General features: G+C 42.8%; 2 protein-coding genes across 3 annotated transcripts; one reads left to right on the top strand and one right to left on the bottom strand.

Moving 5' to 3' along the window:
• Positions 1–202: 202 nt before the first annotated feature.
• srek1 (splicing regulatory glutamine/lysine-rich protein 1) lies at positions 203–9,735 on the top strand. 2 transcript variants are annotated; one of them, XM_031860219.1, is made up of 11 exons: positions 203–452; positions 594–727; positions 2,776–2,891; positions 4,053–4,202; positions 4,745–4,923; positions 5,054–5,184; positions 5,276–5,384; positions 5,505–5,609; positions 5,979–6,050; positions 6,211–6,325; positions 7,005–9,735. In XM_031860219.1, exons 1-11 carry the CDS (start codon positions 325–327, stop codon positions 7,158–7,160), a joined length of 1,395 nt encoding a protein of 464 aa, XP_031716079.1. In that variant the 5' UTR covers positions 203–324; the 3' UTR covers positions 7,161–9,735. The 2 variants fall into 2 exon arrangements, with proteins under 2 accessions (XP_031716079.1, XP_031716080.1); XM_031860220.1 differs by lacking the exon at positions 203–452 and adding an exon at positions 1,420–2,426 and having other exon boundaries at positions 638–727.
• On the bottom strand, positions 9,444–15,777 carry LOC116390483 (protein sidekick-2). The gene is made up of 16 exons (XM_031860218.1): positions 15,636–15,777; positions 15,285–15,341; positions 14,992–15,048; positions 14,758–14,884; positions 14,500–14,648; positions 14,250–14,395; positions 13,738–13,876; positions 13,472–13,560; positions 13,155–13,362; positions 12,857–13,042; positions 12,444–12,575; positions 11,913–12,074; positions 11,522–11,665; positions 11,342–11,423; positions 11,164–11,245; positions 9,444–11,023 (listed from the first exon to the last, which is right to left on the bottom strand). Exons 1-16 carry the CDS (start codon positions 15,712–15,714, stop codon positions 10,562–10,564), a joined length of 2,301 nt encoding a protein of 766 aa, XP_031716078.1. The 5' UTR covers positions 15,715–15,777; the 3' UTR covers positions 9,444–10,561.
• Between the last annotated feature and the right edge of the window lie 88 nt (positions 15,778–15,865).

Genomic DNA, 15,865 nt, shown 5'->3' with positions numbered 1-15,865 from the left:
AGTTGATTGATAAATAACAAACACTTAATCAGACATGAAATGCTGACAATCAACATACATACATCCTGAGAGAGAATTAACCCTGAAGCTGCCAGTAATGCAACATCGAGGCTGTAATGCAGCGGCCACCACGCTAGGGGGCGGTAATCCACCTCCGAGTTTATTGTCAACTCCTTTTTCGAAAGTAAGAGGAAGCCAAAGAAACCTCTCGTTCCGCCCGCTTGGATGTACTATGCATAGAACCGAGTGGTGGAGGGGGGGACACTAAGAAATACATACTTGTGTAAATTACCACACTTTAAAGATTGTCAACCGGTTTGCACAATGAGCGGGATACCAGGGACCGCTGTCGTCCAGGTCACCAACCTGTCCGCGACCGTGAGCAGCGAGCAGATGCGCACTCTGTTCGGTTTCCTGGGAGACATCGAGGAGCTGCGGCTCTACCCGCCCGAGTAAGAGCACCCTGCCCCCGGCGACGGCTAGCTAGGCAACACCGCGGACTTGCGGCCTACGTAAACATGAAAAATCAAGACCAAAGCGAAACACAGCTAACCTTTTTTCTTCTTCTTCTCTGTTCGTCTTTTCTTTGACAGCAATGGCCCTCTGTCTTTCTCCTCCAAAGTGTGCTATATAAAGTACCGAGACCCCTCCAGTGTTGGTGTGGCGCAACATCTCACCAATACTGTTTTTGTTGACAGAGCCTTGATAGTAGTGCCATGTGCGGAAGGTGAGTGCGTTTCGTTTAAAAAGAATGGGAATGAAATGTCTTGAGTTGTCTGAGTGGGCCTCCTCCCCCCTTTTGAATCCAACCGTTTGGTGTTTTGGTTGAATTCTGGATTATTTGTTTTCTTTTATTACTCACATGGAAAAATTGGCAAGTTGTGCCATTTGGGTAGTTTCTTATTTTAGCCACTTTTTTTTTTTGTCACAAGTACTTGAGACAGGTGGTTGGTTGTATCCCCTCAATAAAAACTGTCTGTCTGCTGTCACAAGGTGCTTTCTACAGACGACACTAGAGATATGTTGAATGTGTTTTTTATTTTGAAGCTGCAAGACAATATTTACTTCACTGTAAACACTGGATTCTCTGGAACAAGTAGCATTGTGTATTTTCCATAAGAAGCTGCCATTAATGTTACTTGTTTCATGGAAATTACCAAAATAAGTTCATGCCATCACAGCTAACTTTATCCTCTTTCTCTCTCTTTCTTTCTTTTTTTTTATTTTTGATGCTCCCTTTCTTTAAATTCCTCCCCCCCTTTTGGTGCCACTGTTGTCCCCTTGTGTACAGTCAAAAGAAAAAATGATATCACCTCTAACTTGATGCTTTTTTGTCCACGTGACTTAGTGCTGGATGGCTACTGAGTTTATTAATTTGGTTTTGTATGTTTTTTCTGTGTGATTATGTGTGCATATCAGATGACTAGACTGGCCCAGCTGTTACACTACACTAGCCTGAGTCAGGCATTGTTTTCCAAGCCACTATCCCCGATCGGGCCAACGCAGCCTTCAAGGGGGAATGTGACCAGGAGAATAGCCTGCTGCACCTTCCAAGATGGACACCTTGTCTCTTTTTTTATTTATTTATTTTTTTCTTTTGGTTTGTTTCCTTTCATACTTTCCCATGTTGTCCACTCTCTACTGTCTCTATCTAGAAACTACAGTATTGCTTATCTCTAGCTTTGTGTTTTTTTATATTTGTTATTTTGGTTTGTTGTTTTGATTATTGTCCAACCCCCCACCCCCCTCTCTCTTTCCGCTACAGCTGCGGCTTGTGTGTGATTGAGTTCTGTCCAGGTTGCTACGGCATACCGGTGGGATGTGTATCACACATGGGATGCTAAGAGGATCACTAACACTTTACTCTCTTGTCACCTCCTCCTGTTGACGTAGCGAGGGTTTAGACGTTCTGAAAGTGAGACCCAGTAGAACCTTTTTAAAATTCTATTTGCGCTTTTCATCTGTGCCGTAAATCTGTAGTAAAAGGTTTTTTTTCTCCCCCTCACATTACTACGTCACAGAGCTCTGGTATGGATGTTTAATGTTTAATAATAACACTGCAACTCTCCATTCAACATCATCATTTTATGCTCGGTGCCTCCAGCTGTAATGAACAGAGTTTTTCTTGCTGGTCTTAACGTAGCTCTCTTCTCCAGCTATAGAAGCAGCTGACTTTAGTCCAGAGTGGAATCAGCAAAATGCCTAATTGGTTGTTTTTTTTTCATGGCTAAGTCTTGGCTAACATTTCCCACAGTTCTTACAATTGTTGTTCTTTTCTGTATCTGATGTCCTGTGTGCTATTAGTGATGCAGCCATTGGGGTTGTGTTGTGTTGCACACCTTTCCAACACTGCGAAACGATCGCCACACGGAAAAGCGCCCATGCTTGATATCGTATGGTTCATGACCAATATGTTTCCAGTACAGGTGACCCATGCATCAAAGTGTTGACTCATTCTCTGCATTGTGTTTTTCTTTTCTTTTTGATCTATGAAAAGAGACCAAGGCCAAAAATCAGTGTTCTTTTTGTTTCTGAGAAAAAGTTAAGATTGTTATTGAAAATGATAATTCAGATTGACTGAGGAGAATAATTTAACAAAAGCAAAGTAACGATGCTCGGTCTCCAGCAGTAGACACTAGAACACTTTGTAGGTTGTATGGGGAAGTGTATGCTCTCTTTCTCTCTAGAATACAGTGGGCTTATTGTGCAGACATAGAGGAGACAGAGTGAAGCGTCCCTCTATTGCCTTCACTAATATCTGCTTCTGTCCTGCAGGGAGAATCCCAGAAGAGGCCAAGGCCTTGTCACTTTTGGCACCTGCCGCCCCAGTACCCAGTCTGATTCCTGGAGGCGGACTGCTACCGATTCCCGCTCCAGCTCCGCTTCAGAACGTGAGTCGGCGTCTTGTTTTCTTGTCTGTTTGTCCGTCAGATCGCTGCGCCGTTCACGCTACGCAACTTTCTGTCTTGTAATTCGTTGTGGTTTTCACACTACGTGAGGGACCGGCAACAGGGGGGGGGGGGTCGCACACTACGAGACCTGTCACCGGGTAGAATCCCAGATGAGGTCTACAAACTGTGTTTTGTCATTAAAACTGTTTCCACATGTCTTTACTATTTATACGGTACATCCCAAGTCTCTTTTTTTTGTCATTTCCTCGCTCCCCGCTTGAACCGGAAGTTGTTCTGCTCCGCCATCTTGACGGATGTCTCAAAGCTCTCTCCTCGCTCCTTCTCTGAGAAGCGAGGAGAGAGGAGGGATCTCTTGAGGAACCATGAGCGAGGATACACGAGAGCAGCCTTCACGGAAGTCTTTCAACGGCCCGACACGCCCCCCCCATTGTTTATCAGTTATTTGATTTGAAGCTGCAGCCAATCGGACTGATCTGATACTTCTCGTCGTCACTGAAGTTTCTATACCAGAGTGAAGATCACAGGTTGAACGGGTAACAGGCTATAAAGAGAAAACGGCTCTCCTCTGGCAGTGATAACTGTGTATCTTTATTAGTACAGTTAACATGTGTGCAGACACAAACTCCGCTTCACGTGACGCTTCAGAGGAAAGGACGTCTCATTTATCTAAAAACGTATTTCCTCGTTTCCTCTCCATGCATCCCTGATGGGAGGGACGAAACGCAATGGAAACGTGGATGCAATGAAGAGACTTGGGTTGCACCCATAGCCTGCTTCCAATATCAACTTTGGTCCATGTTGCAAATGCAACACAGACATTAAAGTTCCTGTTGGTGCAGGCGACCCTTTCCTCAGGTTTCCCCCTCAACCCGTGTCTTGCGCTCTCCTTGGCTGTAGCTCCCCAACAGACTCCATGACAGGTCCATATGTTTATCCAGCTAGACATCTGGGATGAGTCTGCGATGCATCGGCGATCCTCTGCCTCACAGGGCCAATTTGCAAGCGCCAAGCCAACGGAGATCTGCCTCTGATCTGGGTCTTTCGTCAGGGAGCTGCAGAAATGGAAAATCGGGTCTAAAGTGGTGTGGTGTGGACTAGGCTTAAGTAAAACCTGAGTGTGTGTGTGTTTCACTCCCGCAGCTGAACCTTCCCGTAGTGAATCGGCTGTCGGCTGCCCTGGACCCCGCAGCAGCATCAGCGAGCGCCCAGGCCCCCCTCATGGGGAATGTGGATCCCTCAAAAGTGGATGAGATCAGGAGGACCGTCTACGTTGGCAACTTGAACTCACAGGTAACGTCATGTCAAACCTGTGTTCACGTCAAAAAAACAATAGAGCTCTGTGGCACAGAGGGAGGAGACATATCGGACTCGGATACACAGACAATATTTGTTGGTAGAATGAAATCAATGTCAGTTTGTAGGATTTTTTTGTGAATAAGAAAAATACATAATATCACCAGACTTATACTTTAAGTAGCAACCATCCTTTCCCTCATTCCTATTGCAGTGAAAGATGCCTCATTTCTGTCTTCTTTCTCCAGACAGCTTGACGTATTCATGACTCATCTGAACAAATTAGTTTCCACTAATAATGCTCAAAGACAAATTCTGTTCATAAGCTATCTGTACCCACGAGAGAAGATATTAAAGCCTTCAAGTGCAGTATTTGTTGTCGGGGCCCTGCAGCACTAATGATGATGTCGGACATCAGATCAATAAAATAAATCCTTTTAACAAGTTAACTCTCAACTGATTCCAGCACCCAAAAAAATCAAAGCTTCACATTCTGTAGCTGCAAACTTGTCATTCAATCTAGTTATTTCTTGTCACAGACCACCACTGCAGACCAGCTGCTGGAGTTCTTCAAGCAGGTGGGAGAGGTCAAGTTTGTGCGAATGGCCGGAGACGAGACTCAGCCGACACGCTTCGCCTTCGTCGAGTTTGTGGAGCAGGACTCCGTCGGCAGAGCCCTGACATTCAACGGAGTCATGTTCGGAGACAGACCCCTTAAGTACGTGTTAAGAGATCGTCTTACAGAGATGTACAGCAGGGACAGAAAATCTAAATCTAGAAATGTCATTTATTTACTCTGAATGTCTTTTAGTGGTTTGTGTCAGCTGATTTAGCTTTTGGTCTTCCAGGGTTAATCATTCCAATAACGCCATAGTAAAACCCCCGGAGATGACGCCACAGGCCGCCGCTAAGGAGCTAGAAAGTGTGATGAAGAGGGTGAGGGAAGCCCAGTGCACCATCGCTGCTGCCATAGATCCAGGTACAGCTTTTTGATTAGCTGCATTGTATCAAGGTTTTAGTAACGGATTAGTGAAGTTGTTCTGATGCTGAGACTGCCGCTCTGCCTCTAGCTGACCTAGAGAAGCGCTCCTCCAGCCGGTCGAGGAAGTTGCGTCTGTCCCGCTCTCCGTCCCGCTCCCGCTCAAGAACGCACAGGAAGAGGTCCCGTTCGAAACACAGGTGATCAGCTAACACTCGGAGCGTTGAGACTTCACTGGCATGCCGCTGTGATGGAATGATTGATTGTGTCCAGTCAGTGATTAGCATTTATTTATTTTCTTTCTCTTCCTGTTGGAGCAGACCGGTACCGAAAGTGTGGCCGAGGACCGACACCCACAATCCCCGAAGCACCCACAAGCGGCGCTCCCACTCCCGAGACAAGAGACAAAGTCGGAGTCGCTCCAGGTATGTCGGGAACAACACGAGGCATCGATCTCAAAATGATCCGTTTCTACGCTGTTCAGTGCTCTGGAGAGGTTTCATCTGCTTCTGTAGTTTAATTTAAGATAATGTAATATCAAGCTCTACCCTGTTATCCCTGCACTGGGCACTAGAGGGCCCCATGTTCTTCATAAGACTAGCAACTTCCTGGATTTGTCTCCTGTTGTGTGGAAAATGTATCTTTTTATCTTATAAACCTTTTGATACTATAAAGTATGTATCTATGGATTTTTACCTTTATGTTTTTATGTACTTGCACACTACAGATTTTTCCGTAAATAGATTATATTGTCTTAATAAATGTAGTTAATCCAGTTAATGTGTTGTTATCAGGGGCCACAGGAGGAGGAATAAGGACCGGTCCAGGAGCCCTCGCAGGAAAGTCAGATCACCCTCCCCGAAAAGGTAAATCCACCACTCCATCCTCAGAACACTGTTGAGATGTTCGGTCCGTGTCTTTTCTATGTTTTCTTGGTGGATTCACAAACGTGTGGACTAAAACATTTCAGTGATTTTGTGTCTGCAAGATTGTGATCGGTGTCTTTTTTTCGTTTGCTCCTCTCAGAGGTGGGAAAGACAAGAGGACGGAGCGCAGCAGGGACAAAAAGGACCGATCCACATCCAGGAAGAGGAGCCGCAAGGACGAGGACAGGATAAAGAGCAAGGCCAAGCCAAAGAAGGTAAAGAAGCTTACACTTTGGAACACCTCTGTGGAATAATGCCTCCCTGTTTGGGTCCCCCTGCATCTCTGCAAATCTCTGCTTTACTGTCCTCAGCAGACCCCCCCCCAACCTCAGAAACTGTGTTTTTTTTGGTGAATGTTTCCACTCTCAAACTCGAGAATCAAACCACGTCAACGCCGACCTACTTTTGAAAGTTTACGATAAAGATCACACGAAGGCGACGGGTGAGAGATAAAAGGCGACATGTTTTAGACTTATCGCGCTCCATCTTTGCCATCGATTGCATAATGCACTGCAGCCGTACATCCGTGTCATGCACTTTACTTCAGTTATCGTAAGTGATACTCCACCCAAAAATGTATGTAGCGTTCTTTACTCGTAGCAGAGAGTAAAGCTCAAGTTGACGCGTGTTTCCGGTCCGATGAACATCACACTGCTGGAAGGTGGAAGCTAAAAGGGGTTCCAGTTAGAATTTAGGTTATTTATGTTTTTGTATTCTATCTCGGAGTGTCCTTGTGGTGTTGGTTTTGTGACTCTTAGGGTGACTTGGGCTTTAGGAGTCCGATGTATTTTTTAAACTTCTATTCAGTGAAAACATCTAACAGTGACTGCATCATTAGTGCCTGAACTCTTGGCCCACCAGGTCTGGTCTGACTGTTACTCGTTGATATTTCAGGTGCAAAAGGACTATGACCGGCAAGAAAAGGAAGACTTTGATAGTGAACGAGAAGACGCACTCAGCGAGGACATGACGTCATCGCCGTGCGCCCTGCATAACGGTGGCTACAAGACTCACAACGCCGAGTATGCACATCTGGGCAGCTCCAAGTGATTATTACAGCACCATACGAACTCACCCCGCGTCCCATCTCAGCGCAGTACGGCGTACGTATAAACACCGGGCGATAACCACTCATTAGCAGCGTGTTTTCCTCATCGTCGTCATCTCATGATCTTTTTTTTTGAACTCCACATTGTTGGCAACATGTGGATCCTGTGACTCAGCGGATGTTCTGTCCCCCACTCAAAGGGCAGGTGAGCACTCGGTGCAGCGTTTCCCGTTTAGAAGGGAGGCTGCAGGTTTCGCAGAAGGTGCTCACGATACGACAGTACGACACTAAATAGTTGAGTCAACACCTCAACAGCAGCTGGACATTACAAGCTTCCCAAACAAACACATTGGATTGCATGATATCATACGGTTGTCCACCTCCTCTGTGTGTCAGTCAGCCTGTTATTCCTTCTGTACAGACACAAAGACTGTAGTCACCTACCCAGGCAGAAACAATGTGCAGCTGCAGAGCTTTTGAAACTCCTCTTGGTCCATTCCTCCTGTGACATCTTGACCACACTTCAGTAGTCTGAAAAGCCTTTCATGCCTCTTAGATTAGAAGTGTATATGCCTTTTCTTACAAACACAATGTTTTTGTCTTGATATTGCAAAAAGCTATTTGCAGCAACAATCTGCGTTAACGGTAATAAAAATGTATCTTACGGGAGAGAGATTTTAAAATGTTTTCCTTTTATGGCGTGAGAACCGGTGGAAAAAGGTTCACAAACGAGTCGGTAATGCATATAGGAACAAAGCAGGTTATCATTTTATGCAGTTTATTTTATCAAATTTAATCTGCTGTGTATGAGCACAGATACAGGCACTGAACGGCAAAATCTAAACTGGATTGCAACATATTTCAAACTTCACTGACTTCTTCAGGCATCCTTTAATAACATATCAGAGAAATCTAGTAAAAGTACTGCAGTGAATCCTTAATAATCTAGTAAAAGTACTGCAGTGAATCCTTAATAATCTAGTAAAAGTACTGCAGTGAATCCTTAATCTGTAATCTGTCCATACAGTCAGTTTCTCACATGGCTTTTCATTTATCACAAAGCAACTGAGTTTGCATCAGTTGCATTTTATACAAAACATTAAAAAAATGACCTATTGTAAAATATAGATAATAATAGTATAATCCAGGCCGTTATCATGTTAGGTTCTGTGTCTAGACTTGCTGCTCACCAGCACACCAAGAAGGGGAAGTGCCAATCAGAACAAGGATCTCACCAACTGAACCATCATTTAGATCATCAGGTATTTCATCTCTCATTATCGACACCCCTTCTTATTCTGCTGCTCTGGCCGCGGTGTGGCTGTGACGGCCACTTCGCATATTCTGCTTTCTTTTTTTTTACTAAAGGAAACAAACGGTGCATTACATATTTAATACGTGTCTTCTGGGTGTAGGAACACGAGGGCCCCTCAGCGTACGGATACTTCTAAATCGGGGAAGCTAAAATGCTCATCTGCCCTTTGTGTGCTGTTAGACGTGAACGACGCTCTGCACCATTAACTCTGGAACGTCCTGCAGAAAATGTACGCTGTTGATTTTAAGACTTGAAGTGCTGTAATTATGAGAGTGCAGAACGGTATTGTACTGTTTCTGTTAACCTGTCAACCTAATATATTGTTGCATAACTCATTCGGGCAACAAGAATACGTCGTTTTACTTTGTTTTATGGGTGTACATTTTATTGCGTTTTTTATATTTCCGATTTGTCACGACGATGTATCATCTTCCTTTTCCTCTTATTGTTGTAATGCTGTGAGATAAAATATTTACTGTTTTTATAGATACAAAACAAGCCTAAACTATAAAAAAAGAGAAATGCTGGCGGTGTACAAAATGTCTGTCGGCTCAAAGTGAGACCCAAATGAAGCCCAGATTGTCGGATGTGTCGCAGGTCTAACTGAGAGCACAGAAGGGTCAAAAGTGCCTAGACTAAGATTGTACAGAATATTCTAATAACACATGGAGACTTATTGACAAATGCAACCTGAAGTTATTGTTTAGGATGTTGAATAGCTAAAACGAATGAGACGTTATATTTAAGTATTGTCGGCTGTCTTTAGTAATTAATAGAGTAGATTGAACATTCATGGGACTTTTGTGGATTTGTCTTTTTTTATTTGATCATGTGTTTCTCTGTCATTTCTAGTGTTTTGGTTTTCAGTATTGTGATCGTGTCAAAAATGCATCCGCAAACATATTGAGATCAGTTCCTATTTCATTTTTTTCGTTTCTTGGAAAGCTAGATATATTTTAAAACTTAAATTTCCCCCGATGGCTTTTTTATTTTCCTGCTTTTTTTGTGTTCACAGCACTTCAGTTTGAAGTGATGAAGTTTAAAAGATTTTATTTTATTTTTTTATATCCACGTGTCCGCTGTGTGCGGATACTACAGTAGAGACGATTGACGGGGGAAAGTCTGTGTTTGAGACTCGATGTAAAGATTTGGTAACACGGTTTTTGAAGAACTTGGATGTTTGTTTGTGGTCCTCAGTTTGAAACGAGAGATACATCTCATCTGTTTCCTAAACAACACTCAATAAAGAGACTTTTCATTCACTCATGTTCAGAGTTTTAATGCTGCAATTTAACCAAGAGGTGATTCCCTCTGGACTCCAGTGAGAACGCACCTGTTCTTACTTCTTCAGCTGTGTGTTCATGAGTTTTAAGCCGTAATGTGGAAACAACGTGGACGCTACAAAGAAGACGTGTTGTACTTTATGACTGATTTTGTCCCAAACTTTCCCTAAAACCACTCAAATATTGCATAGGTCACTAGATCACCCTTAGTGCACATCATCGAATGGTTACAACCTAATACCATATTACTATTTTTTTATTACTAAAATGTGTATATTTAATACGTGTGCAATGACGTCAACTCGAGTACCAAACATTTTAGCAAACTTTCAGAGTTGTTCCGACTTGAATCGGCATTCGGGTGAACTTTCCTAGTCGGGAACACATTTTTCCGATTATTCCAACACCACGTGAATGCAGCATAATGTCACTAGACATGAGTGCTTTCACTGCTATAAGTTAAAATGTCTACTGTGAAAAAGGCCCATTGCCCTGATATTAGGCATTCATTGGGACAACTGCATTGCAAAGATTGTACATTGATACACTTGTGCTCTTAAAGCATTTTCAGTCATGTTTCCATCATGAGGTGTTCAGGTTCAGCTATAAAAGTACGGTACTGTATGTTCAGGGATGTATAGCAGGTAAAGTGCTACAGAAATGAGCAGAGATGTGGATGTGCATGGACAGTAGAGAACTTAACTTCTGTCTTTATGAATAATGAAAACATGGATGGATGGATGATGGTTCTCATGATCCCGTGGTCTTGGCTCTTCATGGTCTGCAGTCCTGTTCGAAACAGTTTTCACAAAATTGTGGCCATGTTGCCGTCCGTTATCGGACTGGTGCTAAATTGTCTTATGTAGTCCAATCCTGATTTTCCCACAGTCAAGTCTGTGTCCTCTGGTTTGCTTTCCGTGGCTTGAGTAACCGATGTGTTCGCCGGCATGCCCCGCTGAAACATGTCCAATGTTGTGTATGCACTAGAAAAGGCGAAAGGGGAACTCTGGGTGTCTGTCCGTCGGATGTCTGGGAACGTTTCTCCAGTGCTGTCAGGCGGGACATCTCCAGCTGCATCCTCGGTGTCTCGTTGGATCCAGTCAGGACTCATTTCTGGCGAGTCTCCCTCGTCCTCTGACGCGTGGAGAAGCAATAACTCTGATGGCGATGTGCTAGCAGGGGTCGCATCATCTTCTTTCTCAACTAGCCGAAGGCTGATGGTGTCCCATTCCTCCACCCTCAGAGTGTCGATGGACTTTAGTAGATCCTGAGTGAAGTAAAAGAAAACTGTTTGTTATTAAGCTCATTTAATTTCTTCACACTCGTGCTGGTAACTCGAGGTTTCGTTTGGCTTCCACGATGTTAAAACTGGTCGTTCATTTATTGAAATCCCAGATGGACACTTACCAGTTCACAAGGCTTTTCTATTCTCTGCATTGCATCGCTCTTTCCAGGGTTCGGTATGCTTGGCCACAGAATCACTTTAGCTCTAAGTAGAGTAGGTAGTGTAGAGTAGATGTGTTAGATATTTATCCATTTAAGAAATGTGTGACAGCTTGTTTAACGTGTAAGACGGCGGCTGTACCTTTTCATTATAGGAGATCCAAATATCAGCACAGCCGCCAGAACTGCAAAGATTGTGATGAGGCCACTGAGATTAGAAACGTCTACGAAAAAACGAAACAAAACCACAGTAAGTCAGGATGTGTCTGTGCAAACGTAAGCATCAGAAATGTAATTGCGTGCATCATTTGATGGATACAACCTTGATCATTAGTTTTAAACAGGCTTGCTGTGCTTCGTACTCCTGCTCCTGCCCGGGTGAAACCTGATATCTGGACTTCGTGCGCTGTGCCACTTTTGAGATTCCCCAATTCACAGCTGTTCAGCATTGGATCCACTGTAAAATCTGCAATCAAAGAGTGACACCTTTCAGCATTTCACCGTTGACACATCTGCTTTAAAGTTGGACTGAACCAGAAAGGATGTTTAGGCTGTAGGTGTCTGCATTAGATCACTAAAGCCTCAGACCAACTGCTAATGCTGTAGCTTGTTCACAAACCTTTAGAGACTGAGGCGGTGGTAAACAAACATAGCATTGAGAGTAATGCACGTAGAGGCTGTGTGTAACTCTGTGTCAAGCGGATAATGCTTACTTCTCTCTGTACTTGACTTTCCGTGGTGGTACTCATTGTAGTAGATCACGTAACCCAGGAGGAAACCTCTGATGTCCTCCTCCGGGATGGACGACCACTGCAGCGCCACTGAATTCAGCGTCACATTTTCGCTGCTGATGTTTGCGGGAGCGCTGATGGGAGCTTTGAGAGCACGATATCAAGAAGTCAGACCGTTTTGTTCTGGATAAGGGAATCGATATCTAATAGATATTATATTTATCCTTGTTTTTAGCCATGCTAGGTCAGTCGACCACTTTGATGCAGAGTGAATTATCTCAACAACTGTTTAATGGACTGCTATTAAATTTTGCACAGATATTCGTGGTCCCCAGAGGATGAATCCTAAAGATTTTAGTGATCCCTTGGCTTTTCCTGTAGCGCCACCAGCAGATTGACATTTGTAATGTCTCCACAACTGTTGGATGGATTGCCATGAAATTTGATACAGACGCGCGTGACTATTCCAATCACGTTACATAATAGTGGAAAAGTATATTGAGTGTGACTTACATCCTTGAGTGAAATAGAACTGTGTTGTCCCATAGGTGCTCTCGCTGTTGTTCACGTGCTTCATGTTGCAGGTGTCCTTGTCTGGCCGTGTGTGCAGAGTGATGCTGTATCTCTTATGAGGCTCCAAAGGCTCTGGGTATTTGAAATGTATTTCATCAGGTACCAAAGTCTTCCGTAAATGATGTTTGCATACTACTCGTATCACCAGCTGAGTTACGTTATGAGGAACACATGTTTATACAGAACGTATCTTCAAAATGTTCACTGACAATGTTTTTCATTTGTTCACCCTCAAATAAAGCATTTGTTTAAATACTCAAAGCACTCGTTTCTTCAAAACATAGTCGGCAAAATAAGTTAGTAGCACGTAAACGGAACTTCTTGAGGACTAAAATATGTGAATATCTACACACCTGGTAGAGAAGATACGGTCTTATAGTTGTTTTTGTTCTGATAGAAGGACATGTGCGTTGCTTTATGTCCCCCCTTCGTCCACTCCGCAGAATAGCAGACATAGTTTTTGATGAGATCGTCTTTCCAATAGATGGTAAGAGATGTATTGCTGTGGACTGTCACGTTCAGCATCCCAGCTCCCATACCTGTGAGGACAAGTCCATGATAAATCCACTCTTATTATATCGTAGGCTGGATCTCCAAAAGCGACTCCTGTTCAGATTAAAACAGGATCAAAGTATACAAGTGAGGACTCACGGGGCATGTCTCCTCGCTGTGGTATCGCCCGGCTGACAGCTGGAGAGATGCTAGCGTTGTTCACAGCACTGATGTTGAGATGATAAGCTGAATATGAGAGGATCAGTCTGATCTCGGGCTGAGTGGTGGTTATCCGCTCACGTGGAGCCTCTCCTGACGCTTTCCCAACGGTCACGTAGTAGCCATCATGCAGCTCCGTGGCAGGAAACTAACAAACAGGCTCATTTTAGTATCATAACGGCATCAGCCATGGCTACACAGAAGATATACTCCCGATTATATTTCTTATGGAAGTAAAAGTTGATGTGAAAAATGACCTTCCAGGTTAAAGAAAGCAGCCGGCAGCCTTTTCTTCCAATAATGTCAGTTTCTTCAAGGTTGACAATGACCGGCTGAGTGGTCAGTTCTGAAAGAGGACATTTATTTATTGTGATATAAGATGCAATATTTCCACTTGTTTCTCCTGTTCTTGTAATCACACAGTGGAGTAAAAACACTTTGTTTTTGCAGCATTCATCTAACACAATATATAAAAAAACTGCTTATATTTGTATGTTATATATTTACTTTAAACCAATCTGACCTGATGGGACAGTGTAGGCTTCACTCACTGCACACTGAGGGCATTTATCACTGGTGACGCACTGTATCTGTACAGTGTAGACCAGTGAGGAGTTCAGGTTGTCCACTGTACATATCGTTGCATTTTGGGATTGCACGGTCTGTGAACACAGTGAATTATGAATTAATGCCAGGTGGAGTTATTCAAAACATAAATTCTAAAAAAATTATTTTCCTTGAATAGATATATTGTTAAAACCATAACCTTTATTCAATCAGCGAATCGCGATAAGAAAAAGATCCTCTTTTGCTAAAGAGATGCATCTTTATCAAGACATTGGTACGTAAAACAAAGAAACAGCAACATGCCCCTTGAAGGTTAAATTAAAGGGGAACTCCAGTGGTTTGACTCATAAAGGTCAGTTCACCCGTAATAAGGAGCACTACTCAGCCTGTGGAAACAGATGTCTTCTGTAGCTCTGAAAGAGAGCTTTTTAAAGTTTGACCACTTAACAACATGGTTTGTTATCTGACCTTGCTCCACGTCAGGCTGCCCAGTGCTTTATAGCTCACAGAGTAATACTTTATGGCCTTTATGTCCTCCTGTGGCCAGCTCACATTCACAACCAGTCCTCCAGAGTGGCGGCTGAAGGACACCGTATATGGAGGACCACATCGCACTGAAATATAATTAAAAAACAACTACATTCAGTCAGAGATGTGACATGAAAACAAGAGAAATGAAGAGAAACTTGCTTATAAAAACACAATGTTATGGACTTACACATGGTCTTTGGTGAACCCTTAAAAACTGCTTTTGTGCAATTTGTTGATTCGCTGTTTTCCAAAACCTCCACGACCACGTTCACAGTTTCATATAATGTGATCGTTTTAGAGAACTCAGTGATGTTGTGGTTAGCTCTGCAATATGTTCTGATAAACAGAGATGGTTTGAAAGATGAAATGTTAATTGTCAAAAAAATAATTGCAAATGTGTGGTTTTTTTTACATGTTAATTTCGGCTAGAAAGGAGAAATCTTACTTGCGCATTTGTTGTTGTACGATAAGTGTGTACGTCTTTTCTGATGAGCGCGTTCCAGGTTTCCACACACACACTTTCACGCCATGTCGTTTATTTTCCCCAAAGCAATCTAAATCATGAACTCCATCTGAAAGAGTGGCAGTGTGCAAAAACAGTTGAGAGGTTTAAACAGCTGATGATTCAATCGGGGATGACTGAAATGTTTTTTTGTTGTTTTTTTTTTGTTTTTTTTACCTGGGTGGATCTCACAGTGCTGATATTTGGAAGAAATGTTCAGTGACCTGCACTTCACTGGAACATAACATTTGAATATGATGTGAAACTAGATCAGGTGTTACTTTCTCACTGTGTCATTCTTACAAGAATGCTTCATCTCACAGTGGAGAAACACTCTAAGTATGATCCCACTTTGTAGGAGATCTATTTGATCAGTGAAACCATTTATTAGAGATCATATGATGAAATCACTGATATTTGAGCAGCAGTCTGATGAATAATAAGTTGAAATATAATATAAAGTAAAATACCTGGACTTGATGCTTGAACAGGAGAGGAGGGTGTGGTGTAGTAAACAATAATCAGACCTTGAATTGAACAGAGGAAGGAAGCTTTAGGGAAAATCTGCATTGAATACTAAATACTGGAGTTGTTTGAGTGATATATAATGTATAATAATGATATAATCCAGCAGGTTACAGAAAGATCCTCCATAGCCCTCGAAACTGAATTTAGTGATTTATTTTTTACAAAGAACTAAATAGACACCTACAAAAAAAAGATGTAAATTATTCACTTTCTTCTCTATAAATAGTTCGATATAATCATCCGACAGTAACTAAAAATATAAAATGCAAAAGGAAAAATTAAAGACAACTTACCAAAGATGACAAAATGTGAATGACTTGCATAGGAACATTTTGAGTCAAGAAAATCCAAATGAAATCTGCCGCCAACCATTGTCACCTGGCACTGACCTACTCACACCCACATGCGGCTGCCACTCAGAGTCATGATGCACACAGGAGCTGCTCACTCAGAGTGAACTAGAAGGAAATATTCTGGGGAGTTACACACTGTAAGGGGCGGGGAGACGCATTTTGACACGGTT

This window comes from Anarrhichthys ocellatus, unplaced genomic scaffold (assembly GCF_004355925.1).
Source record: "Anarrhichthys ocellatus isolate YVR2014 unplaced genomic scaffold, GSC_Weel_1.0 scaffold23, whole genome shotgun sequence".
In the NCBI taxonomy this organism is placed as follows: domain Eukaryota; kingdom Metazoa; phylum Chordata; class Actinopteri; order Perciformes; family Anarhichadidae; genus Anarrhichthys; species Anarrhichthys ocellatus.
Note: the sequence above shows the minus strand (reverse complement) of the source record. Positions and strands in the feature narration are given on the sequence as shown.

What these genes read in the sequence shown, in the direction of transcription:
- srek1 (XM_031860219.1), top strand. Translation starts at nt 325, where the DNA reads ATGAGCGGGATACCAGGGACCGCTGTCGTCCAGGTCACCAACCTGTCC. An exon ending in AGGTCCCGTTCGAAACACAG is followed by an intron (nt 5,385 to 5,504) that starts GTGATCAGCTAA and finishes CTGTTGGAGCAG; the next exon opens with ACCGGTACCGAAAGTGTGGC. An exon ending in CAAAGTCGGAGTCGCTCCAG is followed by an intron (nt 5,610 to 5,978) that starts GTATGTCGGGAA and finishes TGTTGTTATCAG; the next exon opens with GGGCCACAGGAGGAGGAATA.
- LOC116390483 (XM_031860218.1), bottom strand. Translation starts at nt 15,714, where the DNA reads ATGGTTGGCGGCAGATTTCATTTGGATTTTCTTGACTCAAAATGTTCC. An exon ending in GCACTGTGAGATCCACCCAG is followed by an intron (nt 14,885 to 14,991) that starts GTAAAAAAAACA and finishes CCACTCTTTCAG; the next exon opens with ATGGAGTTCATGATTTAGAT. An exon ending in GGATCTCCTATAATGAAAAG is followed by an intron (nt 11,246 to 11,341) that starts GTACAGCCGCCG and finishes TACTCTACTTAG; the next exon opens with AGCTAAAGTGATTCTGTGGC.